Source organism: Taudactylus pleione, unplaced genomic scaffold, assembly GCF_031769625.1.
Source record: "Taudactylus pleione unplaced genomic scaffold, aTauple2 ptg000571l, whole genome shotgun sequence".
Classification (NCBI taxonomy): domain Eukaryota; kingdom Metazoa; phylum Chordata; class Amphibia; order Anura; family Myobatrachidae; genus Taudactylus; species Taudactylus pleione.
In genome coordinates this window covers 6,985,633-7,008,001 of record NW_028284973.1, presented here as the reverse complement: position 1 = coordinate 7,008,001, position 22,369 = coordinate 6,985,633, and the positions used below count along the sequence as shown (strand labels likewise).

The 22,369-nt window shown below is 47.7% G+C and overlaps 1 protein-coding gene across 1 annotated transcript in view; it reads left to right on the top strand.

The window, feature by feature from the left end:
* FER1L6 (fer-1 like family member 6) overlaps window positions 1–22,369 on the top strand; it is a 157,816-nt gene that overhangs the window by 77,885 nt on the left and 57,562 nt on the right. The window contains exons 24-29 of the mRNA XM_088453129.1: window positions 4,683–4,793; window positions 7,113–7,274; window positions 14,706–14,895; window positions 16,950–17,254; window positions 20,367–20,492; window positions 22,221–22,266. Coding sequence (XP_088309255.1) covers window positions 4,683–4,793; window positions 7,113–7,274; window positions 14,706–14,895; window positions 16,950–17,254; window positions 20,367–20,492; window positions 22,221–22,266 — 940 coding nt within the window. The remainder of the gene's footprint in view (window positions 1–4,682; window positions 4,794–7,112; window positions 7,275–14,705; window positions 14,896–16,949; window positions 17,255–20,366; window positions 20,493–22,220; window positions 22,267–22,369) is intronic.

Here is a 22,369-nt window from a genome sequence, read left to right as displayed (position 1 = left end):
TCCGGATTTGGACAGAATAGTGGATACTTTGGCTAAGTCCAAGTCGGCTTTTCTCCCTTCGGCCTCTGCGCCGGCTAAAGTGAGGAGCTCTGCCTTTCGGTCCTTTCGGGTTCAGGGTAAGGCCAAGGGCCAGTCCTTCCCGAGACATTCGGCGACCAAGGCCGCACCCAAGCCCAAGAAGCAGGCATGGAGTGCTCGGCGCCCTTCTTCCAAGCAGGAGGATAAGCCTGCTGCCTGATGGGACGGGCCTCTCTCTGGGGGACCCCAGAGTGGGAGGCCGACTTCTCCAATTCGCCCAGTGTTGGCACAATACCACCACGGATGCCTGGGTTCGAGAAGTAGTCTCTCAGGGGTACGCCCTGTCTTTTCGGTTCAGGCCGCCCCACCAGTTTTTCTGTACGAGTCCTTCTCTGGACAAGACCAAAGCTGGTCAGATTCAGGTAGCTATAGAATCCTTGCTACAAGCAGGGGTCATTGTTCCCGTTCCGCAGTCTCAGCGCGGGACGGGGTACTATTCTACTCTGTTTCTGGTACAGAAACCCAATGGTTCTCATCGCCCTATCCTGAATTTGAAGTCTCTGAACAGATACCTCAGAGTTCCCAGGTTCAGGATGGAAACGTTACGTTCCATCATTCTGGCGATGGAACCCGGGGATTATATGGTCTCCCTCGATATCCAGGACGCCTATCTCCATGTGCCCATAGCACCGGCACATCAGCGGTATCTGAGGTTTGCTATCCTGAACCATCACTACCAATTTCGGCCGTTGCCTTTTGGCCTTTCCACGGCTCCGAGGGTGTTCACCAAGGTGATGGCAGTTATGGCTGCCCACCTTCGGGGTCAGGGTCTACGTCTGTTGCCGTACCTGGACGATCTTCTGCTGCTGGCGAGCTCCCCGGAGGTGCTTCTTCGACATCTCCACCTGACCATTGCTTGTCTTCAAGCACACGGGTGGTTGATAAACTGGAAGAAGTCCTCCCTGATTCCATCACAGCGGATGGTTCATTTGGGAGCCCTGCTGGATTCTCGTCAGCAGCGGATTTTCCTGACTCCAGAGAAGGTCTCCTCCCTGCAGCTGCGGATACACAGTTGCCTGAGCAGTTGCCGCCTGTCGGTCCATTCAGCTATGAGAGTTCTGGGGTCCATGGTGTCGACATTCGACATGGTGGAATTTGCCCAGTTCCATTCCCGGCCCCTGCAGGGGCTGATTCTATCGGAATGGAACGGGTTACCTCACCGGATCCGCTCTCAGATGCTGGTGTTGTCCGCGGAGGTTCGGCAGTCTTTGGCTTGGTGGCTTCAGACGGTGCATCTGGTCGAGGGGCGCCCCTTTTGGATCCCGGACTGGGTCCTGCTCACGACGGATGCCAGTCTTCGGGGTTGGGGGGCAGTGACCGGCTCATTATCGCTTCAGGGTCGTTGGTCCGCGGAAGAAGCACTTCTCCCCATCAACATCCTGGAACTGCGGGCTGTGTACAGGGCCCTGCAGTCGTCCGGCCCCGCTCTTCACGGAAGGGCGGTTCAGGTGCAGTCCGACAACGCCACCACGGTGGCGTACATCAACCACCAAGGGGGAACTCGCAGTCGGGCAGCAATGTCGGAGGTGTCTCGCATTCTTGCTTGGGCGGAGTGTCACGTTCCAGCGATCTCAGCAGTCTTCATTCCCGGAGTCCTCAATTGGGAGGCGGACTTCCTCAGCCGTCACGATGTGCATCCCGGGGAATGGTCGCTTCACCCAGAGGTGTTTCAGCTACTCGTGGACAGGTGGGGGCTGCCGGAGCTGGACTTGATGGCCTCCCGTCACAATCACAAGTTGCCCGTTTACGGGTCAAGGACAAGAGACGCAGGCGCCTGTCTGGTAGACGCTCTGTCGGTGAAATGGACGTTTCACCTGGCGTATCTGTTTCCTCCGATATCCTTACTTCCTCGGGTTCTGCGGAAATTCAAGCAGGACGGCGGCACGCTCGTGCTGGTGGCTCCGGCGTGGCCCAGACGTCCTTGGTACTCCGATCTGAGGTGCCTCTCCATCGACGCTCCGTACCTTCTTCCTCAGCGTCGGGACCTGTTGTCTCAGGGGCCCTGCCTTTACCCGGATCTGGGTCGGCTGTCTTTGACGGCGTGGCTCTTGAGACAGCCGTCTTGAGGTCTAGGGGTTTCTCCAGTTCAGTGATTGGTACCATGCTTAGGGCACGCAAGCCTGCCTCCGCGCGGATTTACCACAGGGTGTGGCGCACTTATTTTCAATGGTGTGAATCCAGAAACTATGATCCGCAGGTGTTCCGGGTTTCCAGAATCTTGGAATTTCTTCAATCGGGTTTGGACCTCGGCTTACGCCTGGCCTCTCTGAAGGTTCATGTGTCTGCTTTGTCCGTGTGGTTTCAGCGACGGATTGCTACACTGCCAGATGTTTACACCTTTTTCCAAGGTGTTCTCAGGATCCAGCCTCCCTTCGTGCCTCCGGTGGCTCCGTGGGACTTGACGGTGGTACTGAGGGTCTTGCAGGGTCCTCCTTTTGAGCCGCTTGAGTCGGTGGAGCTCAAGTGGCTGACGTTTAAGACCATTTTTCTCCTGGCAATTGCTTCGGCCAGGAGGGTTTCAGAATTGGGGGCGCTTTCCTGTCGCCCTCCTTTTCTGATTTTTCACCAGGACAGGGCAGTGCTCCGCACGCGTCCTGAGTTTTTGCCCAAAGTGGTTTCAAAGTTCCACATTAATCAGGAACTTGTTGTGCCAGCTTTTCAGTCACCTGATCTTTCGGCTGGTGAGGCTTCCTTGGATGTGGTCCGGGCACTTAGAATCTATGTGGACCGGACTGCTTCGGTTAGGAAGTCGGATTCTTTGTTTGTCCTCTTTGGTTTTCACAAGAGGGGTTGGCCTGCCAACAAGCAAACGTTAGCCCGTTGGCTTCGTTCAGTTATTTGTGAGGCTTATGCGCAGGAGGGTTTACCTGTGCCAGCCTCTGTTAAGGCTCATTCCACTCGTTCTGTGGGTCCCTCTTGGGCTGCTAGACGTGGCGCCTCCGCTGTTCAGCTGTGTAAGGCGGCTACTTGGTCTTCAATTCAGACGTTTTTGAGGTTTTATGCGTTTGACACCTTCGCCTCTCAGGATGCATCCTTTGGGCGCCGGGTACTCCTTTCAGCACAGGAGCGTCCCCGCCCTTAGTTGAACTGCTTTGGGACATCCCCAAGGTCAACCCTGTGGACCCCCTATGGACCCTGAAGTAGAAAACAAGAGATATGGTAAGAACTTACCTTTGTTATCTCTGTTTCTACGAAGTCCATAGGGTCCACAGGGCGCCCGCCCTGACGCACCTGGCTTCAAATGGGCTGTGTGGCTGGTCACCGGTTTTCTGTCTCCCATTTCTGTGAGTATGGTTTCTTGTGTGTTCCAGTCTTCCTTCTCTCTGTTTAGTCTCCTCCTCCGGCCTTAGCTGCTTACCAACTGAGGTGCCTGTGGCCGGGGCGGGGTATAGAGGAGGACGGACCCAAGTGCATCCTGGGAGCAGCAAAGCTTTAACTGTGTGGTGCCCGTGGATCCAGATCCAGCTATACCCCAAGGTCAACCCTGTGGACCCTATGGACTTCGTAGAAACAGAGATAACAAAGGTAAGTTCTTACCATATCTCTTGTTTTGTTCTCCCAGGTTCTTGTGTAAATGCAAATTAGCACAGCTACAAGACCCAAACCTCAGATAACACTCTTGGCTTTGAAGGTATTTTATAGTAGGAAGCCTGCTAATGTAAGGTGCTACAAACGACCCTCTTGCTGTATTCAAGCAGGGCCACCTGGAGTGAGAGCAGACGTTATGTCCAGGAAGCTTGTCTACACAGGCTAGTTGTCACGTGGCCATTTGCTCTGTTGTTGCTAATGCAATCCAATTTTGACATACTGTACAGCCATTTCTGAAATATATCCTTTAGGGGAATTATAATAATATACACTTTATCCAGAGCACCCAAACTACGTAAAGTCATGAAATGTGCTTTTGATGAATCGCCGTAACTTATGGCGATGGTCACAGATGCAATCGCATGATGCTAATAGTAATATCGCCACATGTACTAAAGTGTGAGTTTATCTAAAATGGCACTTAGGCGGCCATTTGCAAAATGGCGTCTTGCGATCTCATTTCCAAGATGGCGTCTTGCGGCCAGTCGTAAGATGGTGTCGCTGCGATTCAATTTTAAACTGATCTTGTCTCAGCCAATAATCCAGCTCCGACACTATCAGACTCTCCACCAGCTTTCCAAAGCTTCAAACTCAGTCACTACCCCGAATGCTGCCTGATTCCTACCCACTCTGCCTCCTGCATACCCTCTTCGTGTCACTCCCTTGCACCTTCACCCCAACCTCTCCCCTTTACAATGTAAGTTCTCACAAGCAGGACCCTCCTTCTTCTTGTTTCCTATTTCCTCCGTTCCCTCTTGAATCTCAACCCACCCATTGTCCCACCTTCTTTATTACTACTAGTAATAATCTTTTGCTGCTGTAGTGCTGTAATTTATGTAATTAGGTATACCCTGTTTGTATTACTGCTGTACAGAACTTTGAGGTGCCATATTATAATAATAATTATAATAATAATCCGGCAGAATCTGTGTGTATAATTTGGTGAACAATTTATGATTTAATAAGGTTTACATGAATAATTTCTCATTTATTACCTATAAATTATTTTTTTTCAGGTTCCCGAATCTGGTACCCAAAGCCTTCCACCTATTGATGCCCCAGACCCCAGCCAGGTGTACGCCGTCCCAGCAGATATTCGCCCTGTACTGAGTAAATATAGAGTGGAGGTAAGTAGTAAAGTGACTCGCCAGTGACAGAATGGTATCAATACACTAAGGGCCTGATTCACTACGAATCGCTATTGCGATCACAACTGCGATTACGCAGGCAGTCCCACTGCGAAAATATGCTAATATCTGCGATCGCTATGCCATCGCAGCACAACATAAGGACGCCCGCTTCCCCTAACTCACATCCGTAATGCCTTGTAAGTCTGCGCAGCCATCGGTAACATCGGAGCCTCACGCACAATTACATAAGGTCAGACCTTACTCAGAAATTGCTAATCTTCCGGTACGCAGTGAGAGCTCAAGCTGCGTGTGCCATCACAATGGCTAATTTATGCACGCCCCTGTAACGGCGTCCAAACGCACTGCCATGCCTGCATTTCGCCGACCACCCCCCCGTTACCACCCCCAAACGTTCACTTCCTGTCAATCACCCTGCGATGGGTCTGCGTGATATCTGCGATTGCAGTGGTGCATTCGCGCATGTGCAACGCGATGCATACGTATGCGCAGTACGCAACAATCGGCCTTGCCTTGTGATCCTTGCTGAATCAGGCCCTAAAGCAAGTAACATCCAAATACCAGTTTGTTTCATCCCAATAGCCTGAATCATGTCAGCATTAGATTACTGGGCCGGCCCTATAACTCTTCTCCTATTAACCAGAGGAATTGTTGCCTCGGAGGATATTAAAGATTGGATATCCGGAAGATTAAATTATTATCATGTATACATCGCTGTATGACCTTGGTGCCCGACTGGTAACCCGGAAGGCAGAGCGTGCCCACCAACTCTGGCAGTGCCAGACAAATGAGAATATCAGACTTTCTAATGCATTGCTATGGGAACTGGCAGGCAGTGGTTGGAGGTGCTGTGAGATCAGAACACAGGCAGAGTTTGTCTAGGATAACATGAATCTCATTGTTACAGTTAGCAGTTCATTATACTAATAGATCCATATTCATTATAGATCAAGATAATATGATGGCTATATAATGAACTGCACCAACCTCCCAGGGGCAGTGACTCCTCCCTCATGGGGGCAGCAGCACCTCCCTCATGGGGGTTGGATGCCCTAATTTTGTGTTGATATAGGCACCCTGGGAGGTATCCGCCTACCGTGCATTTGTCTGTTATCGGTAGTTGGGCACGGTTTGGTTTTGCTCAGTCCTGGCGCCTTTTCTTTGCCACCACACTGTCCTACTTAGTTACATAATACATAGCTGCCCATTGGCTGCCAAACTTATGTTTCTGTGTCTTTATTTTAGTTTGTTAAGTATATTATGGATGTTTATTTAATGTGTTAAGATATTTTATATGGCTGTCGCGTGGGACACTCCTCAGTCGATAGGAGGTTTATTGGGCATTAATACATATAAAATACTATTAATGTATGAATGAATTAAATATACCTGAATTTACGGAACTGATTGTACTTAACTAATGTTCCATGCTGATAACGGTTATGCATGATGATTGCCCTATGGTGGTGCAGATGATTGCCCTATGGTGGTGCAGATGATTGCCCTATGGTGGTGCAGATGATTGCCCTATGGTGGAGCAAATTATTTCCCTATGGTGGTGCAGATGATTGCCCTATGGTGGAGCAAATTATTGCCCTATGGTGGTGCAGATGATTGCCCTATGGTGTGATTGCCCTATGGTGGTGCAGATGATTGCCCTATGGTGGTGCAGAAGATTGCCCTATGGTGGTGCAGAAGATTGCCCTATGGTGGTGCAGATGACTGCCCTATGGTGGTGCAGACGACTGCCCATTGGGTGTGCAGATGATTGCCATATGGTGTGATTGGCCTATGGTGGTGCAGATGATTGCCCTATGGTGGTGTAGAAGATTGCCCTATGGTGGTGCAGAAGATTGCCCTATGGTGGTGCAGATGATTGCCCTATGGTGGTGCAGATGATTGCCCTATGGTGGTGCAGATGATTGCCCTATGGTGGTGCAGATGACTGCCCATTGGGTGTGCAGATGATTGCCATATGGTGGTGCAGATGATTGCCCTATGGTGGTGCAGATGATTACTATATAGTGGTGCAGATGATTGCCCTTTGTTGGCATCTAAGTAGTTTGGGAAATTATTTTTTGTGACGAAATTAGAAATATAGAATCCATTACCAATATGGAAGCTTAGAATAAATAATGTACATTTTAATTGTGATTAAATTTATATTTGACATTTTGAATAGTGTACACATTGAATAGTGTACACATTGGACCTGATTTTGAGTGGCATACAAATCCAAAAGCGGAACTCATCCAGATACGTGCTGACAATCCCTGTTTTGCATCTCCGTATTCTCAGGTCCTCTTCTGGGGAGTGCGGGAACTGAAGAAGGTGCAGCTGCTGTCTGTTGACCGCCCCCAGGTGATGATCGAGTGTGCAGGGAAAGGAGTCAAGTCCAGTGTGATACAGAGCTACAAGAGCAACCCCAACTTCAATGTCATGGCAGACTGGTTTGAAGTGGTGAGTGCAGAAGAGCCTTTCCATGACACTGCACAACCTCTGGCCAGTCATTGGCTGTTTCTACTTCAGGGTCCATAGGGGGTCCACAGGGTTGACCTTGGGGTATAGGTTGGGAACCAAATCCGGGCACCACGCAGTTAAAGCTTTTAGCTCCCAGGATGCACTGGGTCCACTCTCCCTATAACCCCACCCCCAAGCCAGAGGCACCTCAGTTTAAGTTGGTGCCCGGCCGGAGTCGGGTCACCGTTAGCGCAGGGGGAGCTGATTAGCAGCCCCTAAGCTTATTTTATTTTTTTAGGGACAAAGTTTTTTCCATGGACTTTGGACTCTTCAGAGCGGCAGCGTCGGACTGTCCATAGGACGTCTAAGCTGCCGCTCCGTCACCCCGCTGGCGCTGAGACGCCAGTACAGATCTGGGGATCTCAGCGGGACCCCAGAGTCTGTACTAGCCGGACTCTGTGGGCGCCCAGGACTGCTGCCGGATCCACGGGGAGCAGGTAAGGTCGCGGATCACCGCTTGCGGTGATCCGCGCATTTCAAATGCAGTCCTGTGCCTCCGGTCTCAGGGGACAGACCGGAGGCGCCGGCAGTGGCGGCGGGCCCCCCATACCCCGTGTGTCCACTAGACCACCAGGGACTTAACGATCGGTGCAGGGAGCCGGCGTCCCGGGGGTTAATAGCCGGCCAGGGGAGGCAGCCTTCCCTGTTACAGCGGCTCCTCCCCTCAGCTCAGCGCGCCTTTCAGTATCCATAGTCTGGCGTCGCTGAGCTGCTTCCTCCGCGGGCCACGCTTCCTCTGAGGTCTCCAGCGGCCATTTTATCTCTGTGGTGCAGCAGAAATCTCTCAGGATGGCAGTTGGTCCAGTCCCCCTGCGTACCTCACCATCAGGTCAGTGTACACAGCGCTGTAGCCTTCCCAGACACTGAATCTGGGCAGTTGAATGCAGTGTAATAGTGCAGTATATTATATGACATGTTTATGTATATATGTATATATCTGCATTGTATGTGACTTATGCTAGTGCTGACTGTCTGTACTTTATTCTTTCACCTGTCAGTGTATATCTATCCCTTTTCTTTATCTGCCCTAATACAGCTGTACTTAGGGTGGTTCTGAGACCTCACATTTATATACTTGTTAATATTTGTGTGGTTTGTCACATACTGTTGCGTGCTGCACGTTGCCATATTTTAGATGGAACTGTGTGTTGCATACGCTGAAAATGGGTCCCTGCAGCTAATTTTTGGCATCAGTCAGGACCAGTATAGTGCTGCTTAATATTTCCGCCAAGATTGGTCAGATATGTCTGACCAGGAGATAGAGCGTTATACTGCACCCATTTTTACTATCCTGCAAGTCATGTGCTGCAGGTGTTAGTGCGGAGGATTTGACTCATAAAGGGTTCTGTATGTGGCGTCATCTGGTGCTGGCCTCTTTCACGACCCCCTTGGGCGGTTTGTTTTCTCGGGATCCTCTCAATTGCGGATCGCCGGGCGGGCCCCATTGTTGTACCTCACTTGGGGTTACTTCACCATACTGCCCTTTTCATCTCAGGGTATCTCGCAGCTTCTTGCACTCTTCCCCTGTGACACAGACTACCGCTCCCTGCAGGGGTTTTTCGCAGTATATGAATTCCCCCTGGTGCCACAATAGTCTGTCATTCCCCTTGCAGGGATTACCACAACAGCCACCCTGGGTGGATGTCGTTTTCTACGAAACGCTAATTGGCGTGGTTGACGCCCTGTGGTTACTTCCCAGTTGGCTCTGCCGTGAACTGGGTACTGTTTGGGGCTCTTTCCCTCTTACACGGGGGGAAGCCTATTTCAGGTATTATTATCCCTGCTTTAGGGCTGGTAGCAGGTCCATTCTGGTTAGAGTGAATGTTGACCTGCACCTGTATCATACACCCTCAGTATTGCGTGCCTTCGGGTTCCCTGTTGCTGACTAGCGGGTGGATCGCATAGCGGGACTCTGGCTGTTGCCAGATAGGAGGTGTTACAACAGTGTTTGGCCTCCTGTCCCAAATTCCCTGAGGGTCATCACGAGCCCCTCCTGGGGTGGATGGGCGTGTTACTCGTCTGATTACAGACGTTACTACGCCTCCCATTCCTGCGTGGTCGGATTCTTCGGATCCGTAGGTGGTAACTCTGCCTGAAATCAGTATACTTGCTTTCAGGAGTTGTTACCCATCCTACCATGGCTATAGCATGGTTGGTTAATACTATTGCATATTGGGTTGATGCATTTGTAACGTTTTTTCCCCTCCAACACGTCGGGGGTTCAAATGTATTTGGTCGCTCACGTAATATATGCTGTTGTCATAGGTGGAAATGCCTATATTGGATACCAGTCTCCTAACTTTCAGAGTTCCGGCTGCGACTGTATCCTCCGTAATACCCTATGGCTGCGCTCTGGGAATGCAGAGGTGCAGATACCATCTTTAGGGTTGATATTGTTTGGTCCTGACCTTGACAAGATTGTAGTAACATTGGCAGTATTACTAACGACAAGTTTACCGCTTTCAGCTATGCCCACTACAAGGCCTCAGACTAAGTCTGTTAAGTCTTTTTTGTCCTCTGGGTCAGCCTAAAGGTCTGTTTCTTCGTAGACTGTCGGCATCTACAAGGGCCGACATATCCAGTACCGAGCAGGCCTGGACTGCCAGCCGATCCTGCTTCTGAACCTACGGATATCTCTTCAGCCTGACGGGACAGGCCTACAACTGGGAGATACCGATTTTCTCAGTTCGCCCGGTATTAGTGTCAAGTTGCCGCGGCTACGTGGGTAGGAGGGTACGCCCTCTTTACAAGGGCCTTACAGATCCAGAAAGCTATGCAGTTGTTGCGGTAAGCGGAGCTAATTAGGCCATCCCCACTATCTCAGTGAGGGACTGGTTGTTCTGTTTTCTTTCTGGTGCGGTGGCTGAATGGTCCTCTTTGGCCTATTCTCTGTCTCAATTCCCTGAACCAGTTCCTAAAGCTACCTGGGCTCAGGAGGAAATCCCTATGCTCCATCATACGATGTTTGGAACCTGGGGACTTTATGGTATCACTGGATATACAGGACGCGTGCCTACGGGTACTTACAGAGACCTTTCCTCAGCATGGGCTGAGGTTTGCTGTATCACAGCAACACTTACAATTTTTCGGGCTCTGCCTGTTGGGACTGTCCTCAGCCCCACAGGGGTTTACCAGCGTTTTGGATTTTCTGACAGTTCTTCTGTTCAGTATATCCCAATGCTCCTGTACCTGGACGGCCTCCTGCTCTTAGCGGGATCACCGGGGTACTTTACGGCCAGGTCAGGATGACTGTGGCTTCTTCAGGGTGCAGACGTTTAATCAACGGGGAAAAAGTCCTCCCTGCATCCCTCTCTGGGTATTCTTCATCTAGGATCCCTGCTGGATTCTCAGAATCTGAGAATTCTTCTGGCGTAAGACGGAATCTCCTCTCTTCCATTAGGAGTACATGGTTGTCTGCGCAGTCGACAGATGTCTTTACACTCTGGGATGCATGGTGGAATGGGCTCAGTTCCATTCCAGGCCTTTCCATAATTGGCTCATCTCCAGATGGAACGAGTTTTTTCTGTCGGATAACTGTTCAAACGATGATGCTCTCTCCGGAGGCAAGTCGGTCCCTGTCCGGGTGGCTATGGCCATCTCGTCCAGGGTTTTCTTTGCTATGGACAGTGTCTGGATCGAATCCTTTTCAGTGCAGTTGGACGTCTGTCGATTCCACCCTGTCAATTAACTTACTCTGGCATAACTCTTGTTTCCCGGTGAACCTGAAAAGGTTCAGTCCGACAGGGTCAGGACAGTGGCTTCCTTTTTAGCAACACTGTTCGTTGGGTGGCAATGACAGGTATGTCACATATTCGGACATAGTCCGAGGGTCTCCTCCCGACCATCTCGGCAGCGTTCATTTCAGGAGCTCTCCATTGGGAAGCGGGAGTCCTCAGCCGTCACGACGTGCATCCCGGGGACTAGTCTCTTCCCCAAGAGAGGTTTCATCTCCTGGTGAGCAGGGGGGGCCCCCCTGAGGTGACCCTCATGGCCTTCTGACTTTATCACACTATGGTGTTACAGTCCAGCTCTGGGGATTCTGAAGCAACCTTCAGCGACTCTTTGTCGGTGAAGTGGTCCTTCCACTTTGTGTACCTGTGTTCTCCGGTCTCCCTTCTTCCTCGAGGTCTTTGGAAGTGTTTTCAATCGAGACGGAGATGCTTTCCTGCTGGTGGCTCCTGATTGCCCCAGATGTCAGGGGTACTTGGATCTTCGGAGTCTCTACATCGATACTCCATCCCTGATGCTTCACTGCCCGGACCTGTTGTCTCAGGGTCCTTGGTTTTGCCTTGGACCTGGGTCGTTTGTCTTTGACTGTGTCCTTACAGTGGTCTTACGGCTTCCCTGGCTTTGTCATCGTTGGAATGATTAGAGCACATGGATCAGCTTTTGCTGGGACCTACCACAAACTGTGGCAGCCATAAATCTTATGGTATTGTACCTGTCGATACAATCCTCCGGTGTCCAGGATTTCCAGATATTCTGGCATTCCTTCCGGCTGGCTTGGGTTTCACACTTGGCCTGGTCTTCCTGACAGTGCGGATCTCTACACTGTCAGTATGGTTAAGATATGGAATTGCTCCACTCTGGTATCCAGTTCATCCTTTGGAGTGTTTTCTTGATTATGCCTCCATTTGTCCTCCCTAGGGACTCCTTGGGAGTAAGTAGTGGTTCTTCGTTACCTCCGGGGACAGTCAATGGAACCGCTGGTTGTGATAGCCATTACATGGTCTATTGCTTAGGCTCTCTCTTTCTCTCAGGGTGTTTATATCAACCAGGAGAGTGTCTGAATTGGGAGCGTTCTCATGTGGCTCCCTCTTCTGGAGGGCATCATGTCAGGGTGGGAGTTGCTCTCGCCCTGTGTTTCTTCTTAGTGGTTTTCAGGTTCCATATTATTCTGGAACTTATGGTACGGCCATTCTGTCCCCAGTCCTCTCGGCTGGTGTGGCCTCATTGACTGTGGTCTGGCCTCTTTGGATTTATGTGATCCGTTCAGGTTCCTTACGGAAATCGGACTCCTTATTGGTGGTCTGAGATTTCTGGTTTTCACAGGAAAGGATGGCCGGCCTATAACCAAATGTTGGCTGGATGGCCTCGTAGGTCTTCCTCAGGGGCCTACCCATGGGTAGGCCTTCCTGTTGTTGATGCTTGTTTTTTCTCGGGCCATGTGACCCTCGTGTGCGGCTCGCTGTGGCGCCTCGGCTGTTTTGCCTTACTAGGTGGCCACGTGGTCTTCTGTCCACACCTTTTTAAGGTTCTAGGCATTGGTTTCCTTTGCCTCTCAGGATGCTTCCTTTTTGGCGACGGATTCTCCTCTCAGCACAGGAGCGTCCCCACCCTTGGTTGAACTGCTTTGGGACATCCCCAAGGTCAACCCTGTGGACCCCCTATGGACCCTGAAGTAGAAAACAAGAGATATGGTAAGAACTTACCTTTGTTATCTCTGTTTCTACGAAGTCCATAGGGTCCACAGGGCGCCCGCCCTGACGCACCTGGCTTCATATGGGCTGTGTGGCTGGTCACCGGTTTTCCGTCTCCCATTTCGGTGAGTATGGTTATTGAGTGTTCCAGTTTTCTCTCTCTTTTTCTCTCCTCCTCCGGCCTTTGGCTACTTACAAACTGAGGTGCCTCTGGCTTGGGGGTGGGGTTATAGGGAGAGTGGACCCAGTGCATCCTGGGAGCTAAAAGCTTTAACTGCGTGGTGCCCGGATTTGGTTCCCAACCTATACCCCAAGGTCAACCCTGTGGACCCTATGGACTTCGTAGAAACAGAGATAACAAAGGTAAGTTCTTACCATATCTCTTGTTATCTTCGGCCTCGCATTGGCTGAGCTACCTGTGTAACACCCACTGTTGTACCTCTGTGTTTATCGTCAGATGCCGTCGCTCGGCTCAGTGGGTGGCCCGTCAGTTCTCTGGCAGTTTTCGACACTTAAGTTTATTGGGAGCTTTATTAGTTCCCTGATCCAGATCTGATCCGGCCTCAAGCACCTTCCTTTTTGTAGTCACCCGATGAGACCACACCACTTAGTTTCCATCCCGTCCATTAGATTGCAACCTGTTTGGGTTTGTCTTTTTAATGGATAGGACAAGCACTTATTGTTTTGGGATCGGTATGATGTGCCGACATTCACAGTGTCTGCAGTGCGATGTGAAGCACAGTATATCGGTACTAATGTAACTTAAAGCATTGTAACTGTCAGCAGTATACACTTAAACTAGGGATGGGCAGGCTCGGATCAGTTCGGATTTTCCCGCCAAATTCTGTTTTTTTTTTCCCGCCAAAAATCGTGTCTCAGAAAGAGGCAAAATGTCATCTTTCATGGACAAACATCATCTTTCGTGGACTTTTGTCCAGGAATGATGATGTTTGTCCATGAAAGATGACGTTTTGCCTCTTTCTGAGACCCGATTTTTGGCGGGAAAAATCAGAATTTGGCGGGAAAATCCGAACTAATCCGGGCATGCACATCCCTACTATAAACACGATGCTCTAACATCATGTTTCAACATATACTGCCATCACGGTTACAATGCATTAAGTGACATTAGTACCGTGTCGGCATACTGTGCTCGACATTGCACTGCCGGCAAAGTGGTTGTCGACATTGTGAATGTGGCTGAAATTACTTTTTTTCCCATTGGTTTTACATGCTGCAGTGTTGGCCTGGGTTGGTAACCAGTTAGTTAAATAGAGAAAGAGGTTACTTGGAATCTGGTGTCTGGTAAAAAAATCTGTTACCCTATTTTGTCTCCACTTGCTCAGTGCTGGAATGATTTTAAATAGGTTGCGATTTTCCAGCCTAGACATATATATAAAGCTACGCCTACAAAATTTGCATTATGCAACAGCGTCAAGATACGCTTTGAATATTTCTTGAGGTGGCCGGTGGAGAGTAGCCCTTCTGCTCCACAGCTTCTGTCCTCCTGAGTTCGCCTTAGGACACCCGCGTTACGGTTTGACAGGCGTACCGCCCTCAGTCAAACATCCCACCTGCAGCCCTCAAACTGGTGTAGCTTTAGTGTTTTTTTTTTTTAAATAATTCAATTATTATACTAAAATAGTCCCCTGTATACTTTTGCCAATACTATGCTATATATGGGGGTTGTGTCGGTTGCAAACTCCTTAATTTCAGTCCTGACTGTTTATGCTCTGGGAACTACAGTATATTTAAACCAATAATCTGACAATGCAAAAAATAGGAATTTCCATCTTATAAAAATACTGGAAAATAATGTATTTCTGCAACAATAGCTTATTCTGTCCTGCTATGTTCACAAATGACATGACTGTTCTAGTAAGCAAATTCTTTCATGCATTTACTGTCCGCCATAGGGCGACGTACAATAATGTGAGCTGTTCTCTCCTAGGAATTGCCTGAAAATGAGGTGTTACATCCGCCTCTCGGTATCTGTGTGGTGGACTGGAGAGCGTTCGGTCGGAGCACACTAGTAGGGACCCACATGATCAACTGCTTGAAGCAGTTCCTGTATAAACCTTCTCCGCTGGACACGGCCGCACTAAAGGAAGAAGAAGAACCCAGTGCTTCCGCTGACAGTGGTAAGAGGTGTAAAGCTGGGTACACACTAAACGTTATATTGGACGATTTGCCGTTTTCAGGCAAATTGGAATGACAAATAGCCCACATCGTCCAGTGTGTACACACTATTGCGCGCTCCCATGCGTCGTTCATCGCATCTTCAGATCAGCCTGCAGTGCAGACAGATAAAGATCCGGAGGCAACACCATGGTTCTGAATTCAGTGGGGGAGCAATATATATATTGGATGGTCATACACCAGATCGCGCAGGCTTTAGGCTTGTGTATTAAACTGCAGAGGGAGTAAGTGGGTGAAGCAGAAGAGGCTTGGAGGCATAGGCGTCCTTATAATGGATGCAAGGTGTGCGGTGCACACGGCCACACAACACACCCTGCACCCATAGGTAATTATACTTACCTCTTACCTCTCCCCCGATTTGCAGAGCAGCAAACACTCACTGGGAAAATAGCAACGGCCATTTTCCCAGTGATCTGCACATGCGCAGAAAAGATGTCCCCGGGAAAGTAGGTGCGGGTGCCATTTTCCCGGAGACCCGCACATGCGCAGTAGGTTCTGGCATGAAGCCAAAATCTACAGCGCTTAGTGCAGCTGAGCCGCCTACAGAGAGGAAGGGGCCCAAACGGAGGCTGCACACGGGGCCCCTCCTCTCTTAAAACGCCCCTGCTTGGAGGGGAAATTCTGTAAATCTGGAAGCAGATATAACTGGATGCAAGAACTGCCTGTGCAGGGGAGGTGTGTGTGTGTGCATGGGTGTAATGGGTGTGCCCTAGGAGTATTTAGGGGTTTTCACTGCATGTGGCTCTAATTCAGGCCCAGTGGGTGCAGCCCGAAAAAAGTCCTGTATCCATGAATGGGAGCAGGTAATGAGTGTGGGTGAGAGACGCAGATCTTGAGCAGAGGGCTGGATCTGGGAGATATTTTGAGAAGAGATGTTTGTTGGTGTAGTTTGGTTAATGGCCTTATGTGCAAGTAAAAGTATTTTATAATGATTGAATTTGGTAAAACACAGGTAACCAATGTAAGAACTGACAGAGGGGAGCAGCAGATGATGAACGATTTGCAGCCTCGCAGCTGCATTCAAAATAGATTATAGCGGTGTGATTCTGTTTTGGGGAATTCCAGTAAGGAGACTATTGCAATAATCAATGCGGGACATAATGTGTGCATGGATTTGAGTTTTTGCAGTATCTTTTGTGTAAAATATGGTCATATTCTGTATGTTTTTTAGATGTGTGTATTTCTGTAACATGATTTGGCGACAGATTGAATGTGGGGAACAAAGGACAGTTCAGAGTCAAGGATGACACCTAGACAGCGGCTTGTGGGGTTGGGTTAATTGTCACGTTATCATCAGTGATAAAGATATCAGGATGATAACTACTATTGGCCGTAGGAAATATTCGTCATTCTATTTTGGAAAGATTGCATTTGAGGTGGCGAGATGACATCCAATATGAAATGGCAGAGAGACATTCAGTGACACAGACCAATACAGATGGTGACAAATCTAGGGAGGACAGGTAGATTTGAGTATCACCCGCATTCAGATGATACTGACATCCGAAAGAGCTGATAAGTTTGACAAGTGATGTGGTATAGATTGAGAAAAGCAGGGGACCTAGGACTGAGCCTTGGGGTACTCCAACTGGTAGAGGATACGGAGAGTAGGTGGAGCCAGAGAAACCAATACTGAAAGAGCAATTAGATAAGTAGGATGAGAACCAGGACATGGATAATATGTTCAGTATCTCACCACTGCTAGACATATTTTGCAGCATTTTAGATGGAGAATCCAAAAACAAGAAAATAGATCCCCATGAAACATACAATAACGTTCCTCATGAGTAGTCCCTCTACTAGTAAAGAGATTACTACCTGTGTAAGAGAGACTGGCCAGCCTTAACAATTTCTATCCAAGTGTAAAGAAGCTTATGTTGATCAATATGGACCTGAGATGTATTGTAAAGTAGCCAAACCCAATAACTGTACAACTGCAACAGATCTGTGTCCTTTCTGTCCATATCTGCAATATTATTTCTAAATGTGCATTTAGTTTCAGCTGCGCCTAACTATGACAATCCAGATCAAAAAGAGCCAGTGGATCATATCTATGCGGATGTGGGATCACCCGAAGCCCAGGCAGCTCCATCTTCTTCTTCTCCATCTCCGTCACCAGTCCCGGGACCTTCCCCCGACTCAGCTTCAGCATCACTGCTTGATCCAGATTCTACCCCACCCATTGATCCAGCATCTGCCCCACCTGCCACCCAGGACCAGAGTGTAGCTGAAGATGGGGTGAAACCAAGGACATCAATGGCAACATTTAAATCTCCCTTGAAGAAAGACACAAAACAACAGGTGACAATAGCTCGTTCTTCCCACGTTGTGGTATATTCAGTGTGTTATTTTACCACTAGAGACAATGTAGTGTGCACTTGTTGAGTGACGGTAAGGGGTGAGCCTATCACTGTGCCCATATGGGTGTGAATAACTAGCCTAGTTATCACTTTTCCAGGTGAGTGTAAGGCTATGGGTTCTCACTGGACACCTGAGCACATATCTGAGGAATACCTAGTAGAGGGTAAGTCATTTTCCAATGCTCAGTACAACCTGTGTTTGTTAGCTTTGCCAGCTACACAGTGGTACGTTGTACACAGGAGTTTTGCCAATGTTCATATTCAATAATGTAAATAAGAATTGGACAATATACTGTATGCAAGTATAGTCTTATGTTGTCTGCACAGGCTATTCACCTTACTGCACTACCAGTGCTACAGATGTGTCCTGATACACCTGGAATCCATACGCCATATGGCGCGAGACGTGCAGCATGGCTGAGCGCTCCAGGAGTTGTAGCATACTGTCTTTTTTTTTATTTTGCGTCCTATAGACATTGCAGACACAGCGAAACCCCATTATTCGTGTACTACAGACGCCGGGATACAACTTTAACCGCACAGGAATTAGTTTTATCCAGGTATAAAGTTGCAGATGAAGCGCAACGTAACTTGGCGCAAGAAAAGCCGCGGCCGCCTTATCGAAGCACTTTGTGTACAGACTCATTCGCTCACAGATGTACAAATGTCAGACATCAACTAATTAATGTTATCTAGCATTGGAGTTTTCTCTCTTCCAGTAGTTTTATTTGTGCGAGTAAGACGCACATTTTGGGAGAAAAGGATGCTCGGTGCCGCTGAGCCGCCCAGGACCTGGCGCACAGAGAGGGGTTGTTTGGAGGGAATGAAGCCGCACTGTATGAGGACACAACTGATTGTCATCTGAAACAAAACATAGAACTCAATGACTTTATTACAGGACCGGTATTAGACAAGATAGGGCCCACTACTGCAATAAATGTACAATAGAACCTCAAAATAAAAATGGATCCTGAGTATTAAACTCAGTAAACAAAACAAGAGTGGTAAAAAGCAGACATATAGACTAGTATGTGATACAGAGGCCCTACTTGTTGGTTAGTATGTTATACAGATCCTCTTTCTTGGTGTTTAGCCTATAATACAAATACCTTTCCTGGTGACCAATGAACAAAACACATTCCTTACTCATCATTAGTACACAATACAAATCCCTTTCCTAGTGCCTATTGTACAATACAGACCCCCTTTTCTGGTGCTATTGTACAATACAGACCACCCTTTTCTGGTGGCTATGGTACAATACAGATAACCCTTTTCTGGTGGCTATTGTGCAATACAGACCCCCTTTTCTGGTGGCTATTGTGCAATACAGACCCCCTTTTCTGGTGGCTATTGTGCAATACAGACCCCCTTTTCTGGTGGCTATTGTGCAATACAGACCCCCTTTTCTGATGGATATTGTACAATACAGACTCCTTTTTCTGACGGATATTGTACAATACAGACCACCCTTTTCTGATGAATTTTGTACAATACAGACCCCTTTTCTGATGGATACTGTACAATACATAACCTTTTCTGGTGGTTATTGTACAATACAGACCTCATTTTCTGATGGACTTTGTACAATACAGACCCCCTTTTCTGGTGGCTATAGTACAATACAGACCCCCTTTTCTGATGGATATTGTACAATACAGACCACCCTTTTCTGATGAATTTTGTACAATACAGACCCCTTTTCTGATGGATATTACACAATACATAACCTTTTCTGGTAGTTATTGTACAATACAGACCCCCTTTTCTGATGGATATTGTACAATATAGACCCCTTTTCTGATGGATTTTGTACAATATAGACCCCTTTTCTGATGGATATTGTACAATATAGACCCCTTTTCTGATGGATTTTGTACAATATAGACCCCTTTTCTGATGGATATTGTACAATATAGACCCCTTTTCTGATGGACTTTGTACAATACAGACCCCCTTTCTGATGGATATTGTACAATACAGACCCCCTTTTCTGATGGATATTGTACAATATAGACCCCTTTTCTGATGGATATTGTACAATATAGACCCCTTTTCTGATGGATTTTGTACAATATAGACCCCTTTTCTGGTGGTTTACCTGTAAAGCAGATCCCCTTCCTAGTGACTAATGAACAATACAAACTTCTTACTCATCATTAGTACACATTATAAATTCCATTCCTCGTGGCTATTGTACAATACAGACCCGTTGTTGATGGATACGGTATAATAAAGATCCCCTTCTTTGTGTTTATTATATCATGTATAATATATTCAGTTGATACTTCTTAGGTCAGGTCAGTGTTTACACCTGCCGAGACCACCATGTTTGCTACTGCGCCTAACAGTGTAGATAAAAACCAGCTAACCGTCGTGAGTTCAACAAGTTTCTGTATGTAATCCAACATTTTAGGACATTTAATCACCCTATAAAGTAAAACATTTTTATTTTATTTATCTATATAATATGATACAGTACAGACACCCTTGCAGTTAGCGAGTGTTTAGTACAAAGCTAATTCTCTGGCAGCTTGTGTATAATATGAGCCCTATTCTATGGTGACTAGTGCACATAAAATCCCCTTATAAAATAAAAACCCTATTCCACTCTACAGCACAGTGGTTAATAGACTATATGGAACACCATTGTCTAGTGGCTGGCAGGACCATAGGGAGCAATGACAGGCCCAGGAGGGGGCATTCTTGCCCTTGCACAGCTGGCCGGGCCCGTGATGAACCTCTTAAACAAGCTACCGGGCCGCGAGTTTGACACGTCTGCTGTACAGTATAATCTGACTGCTGTAGGAATCTACTGTACAAGCAGCCCAGTACTATTAACCAGTACCCTGTGACACAGGGCTTATATTGAGAGCTGTCTACTGATTGTTATGATAGGCTGCCGTTAATTCACCTAAAAATCAGCAATTGCACTATTTAACCCTCCCACACGGATCAAGTGAAGATGTTCTAGGGGGACGTAATCCTCACTTGATCCTAGAAGGTATCTCTTTCTGTCTAAACGAATTTCCTTATTTTTCATTTTTATGTAGGCATTACTGAGAAGTTCCACCAGGCGCTCGACAAAAAAGAAAAAGAGAACTATAGCCGACGAGTCTGCGGAAAATGTCATCGACTGGTGGTCAAAATATTATGCATCAGTGGAAGCACTGCAGAAGGTGATTATATACAGAACACTTATATATACAGCAGATATTTCAGTATGATGCGTACAAGTGTTTCCTAAACAGTCAGCAAATATATGGTCATCAGCTGCTCTCCAGGGCTGTTTGCCCTAATGTCACCTTGTGCATAGACAGCAGCACAATAGCGCCACTTAGCACCTAAATTATATTAAAAGACATATTAACATGATAGCTTGTGACAACAGAATTTTCAGATTTCATCTTCGTTCTAAGAAGTAATTTCGTTGTGGGGTAAAATGAAGATGAAGGGGCAGATGTACTAAGCTCTGGAAAATGATAAATTAGAGAGTGATAAACTACCAACCAATCTGCTCCTAACTGTCATATTTCAAACACAGCCTGTAGAGGGACGCTTAGGAGCTGATTGGTTGTTACTTTATCTCTCTCCACTTCAAGGCTTAGTAAAGGGTTGGGTATGAGATCCTGGTGGCTGAATAAAACGCAGATGTCGGAAGCCCTAACATTCATAATCCCGATGGAGTAGGTAAGTCCCCTAACCCTACCCTTCTCCCCCCTAACCCTCCCTTAGGGGTGCCTAACCCTAAAACACCCGGGGTGGTGCCTAACCCTAAATCCTACCTCGGGGGGGGGGTCTAAATCTAACCCTCCCCTCCGCACCCTAAACCTAACCCTCCTGGGGGGGGTGCTTAACCCTAACATCCCCCCAGTGGCGCCTAACCTCCCCCCTTACCCGAGCCTAACCATCTTCGGGGGGGTGCCTAACCCTAAGTCCCCCCGGAGGTGCCTAAACCTAACCCTCCCCCCCCACACACACACAGCTAACCACTAAGTGTCACCGCTTACCTTCATTCGGGAAGCCGTCCTGTCGGGATTCCATCGTCGGGCTAAAGATAGGTGTCTGGATTTAGACGCCTGTCATTAGTCCCATGTCGTAATTTAGACAGCGGGATTCCAACGGACGGCTTCCCGTCTGTCGATATAATGACTGTATCCCTTAGTACATAGACCCCTAAGTGGCCATGTTTTCCCAAGACAGTTCCTATTTTCCCTAAATATCTCTTCCTGTCACACGCAGCTATACAGAGCACTCTAAATAGTAGTGAAGAGCCTTGCCCTGACAATTATTACTCTGAGCTAATGCTCAGAGTAATAGGGTAATAATTGTCAGGGCAAGGCTCTTCATCATTACATGATGGGATAAAACTTAATGGAGGAACACAAAGTTGAAAGAACAGTACATCTATTCTGTTTCTCATGGTTTAATTAGATTGCCTGTAGAGGGAGTGATTTACAAGTAACGTCTGTAAATAGTTGCTGAGAGTGACTACGCTAATGGTCCTTGATACATGCACAGTGCGACTGACACACAAGCGCAAATGTCACAGTTTACCTAGCGGCTTGTCTGCTTGTGGGGATGAGCCCTGAAACACTTAAAGAAGAATCCATTCAAAAACTTATTTTCAGTAAAATTACTGTAGGTGAGATATTAAATCAGAGATTTTGCTCGACTGCTTCTGTCTGATCCCAATGGAAAGCTCAAAAGGGGAGGGGCATTGACAACACTGATGATAGTTTCATAAAAGCCACACACAGAGCAGGAGAGAAGATCTCCCGAATGGACCGTCAGTGGCAGCGCTAGACTTACATTAATTATCTTTTCATCTTTTTGTAAACAATACGTTTCTGAATGCGAACTTTAATTTTATATTCTATACATTTGGATTCTTTTGTTTTCTACAGGCCAAGGCTAGTGTGGCCACCGCAGAACCGCCACCGACTGAGGACGGTGAGTATGTGTATTGTATAAACATTCATGTAAAGATGTTAAGAAATATCACAAAGTTGATCATTTTATTTTCTCTTCATATTTTTTGGTTTAGTTGATATTT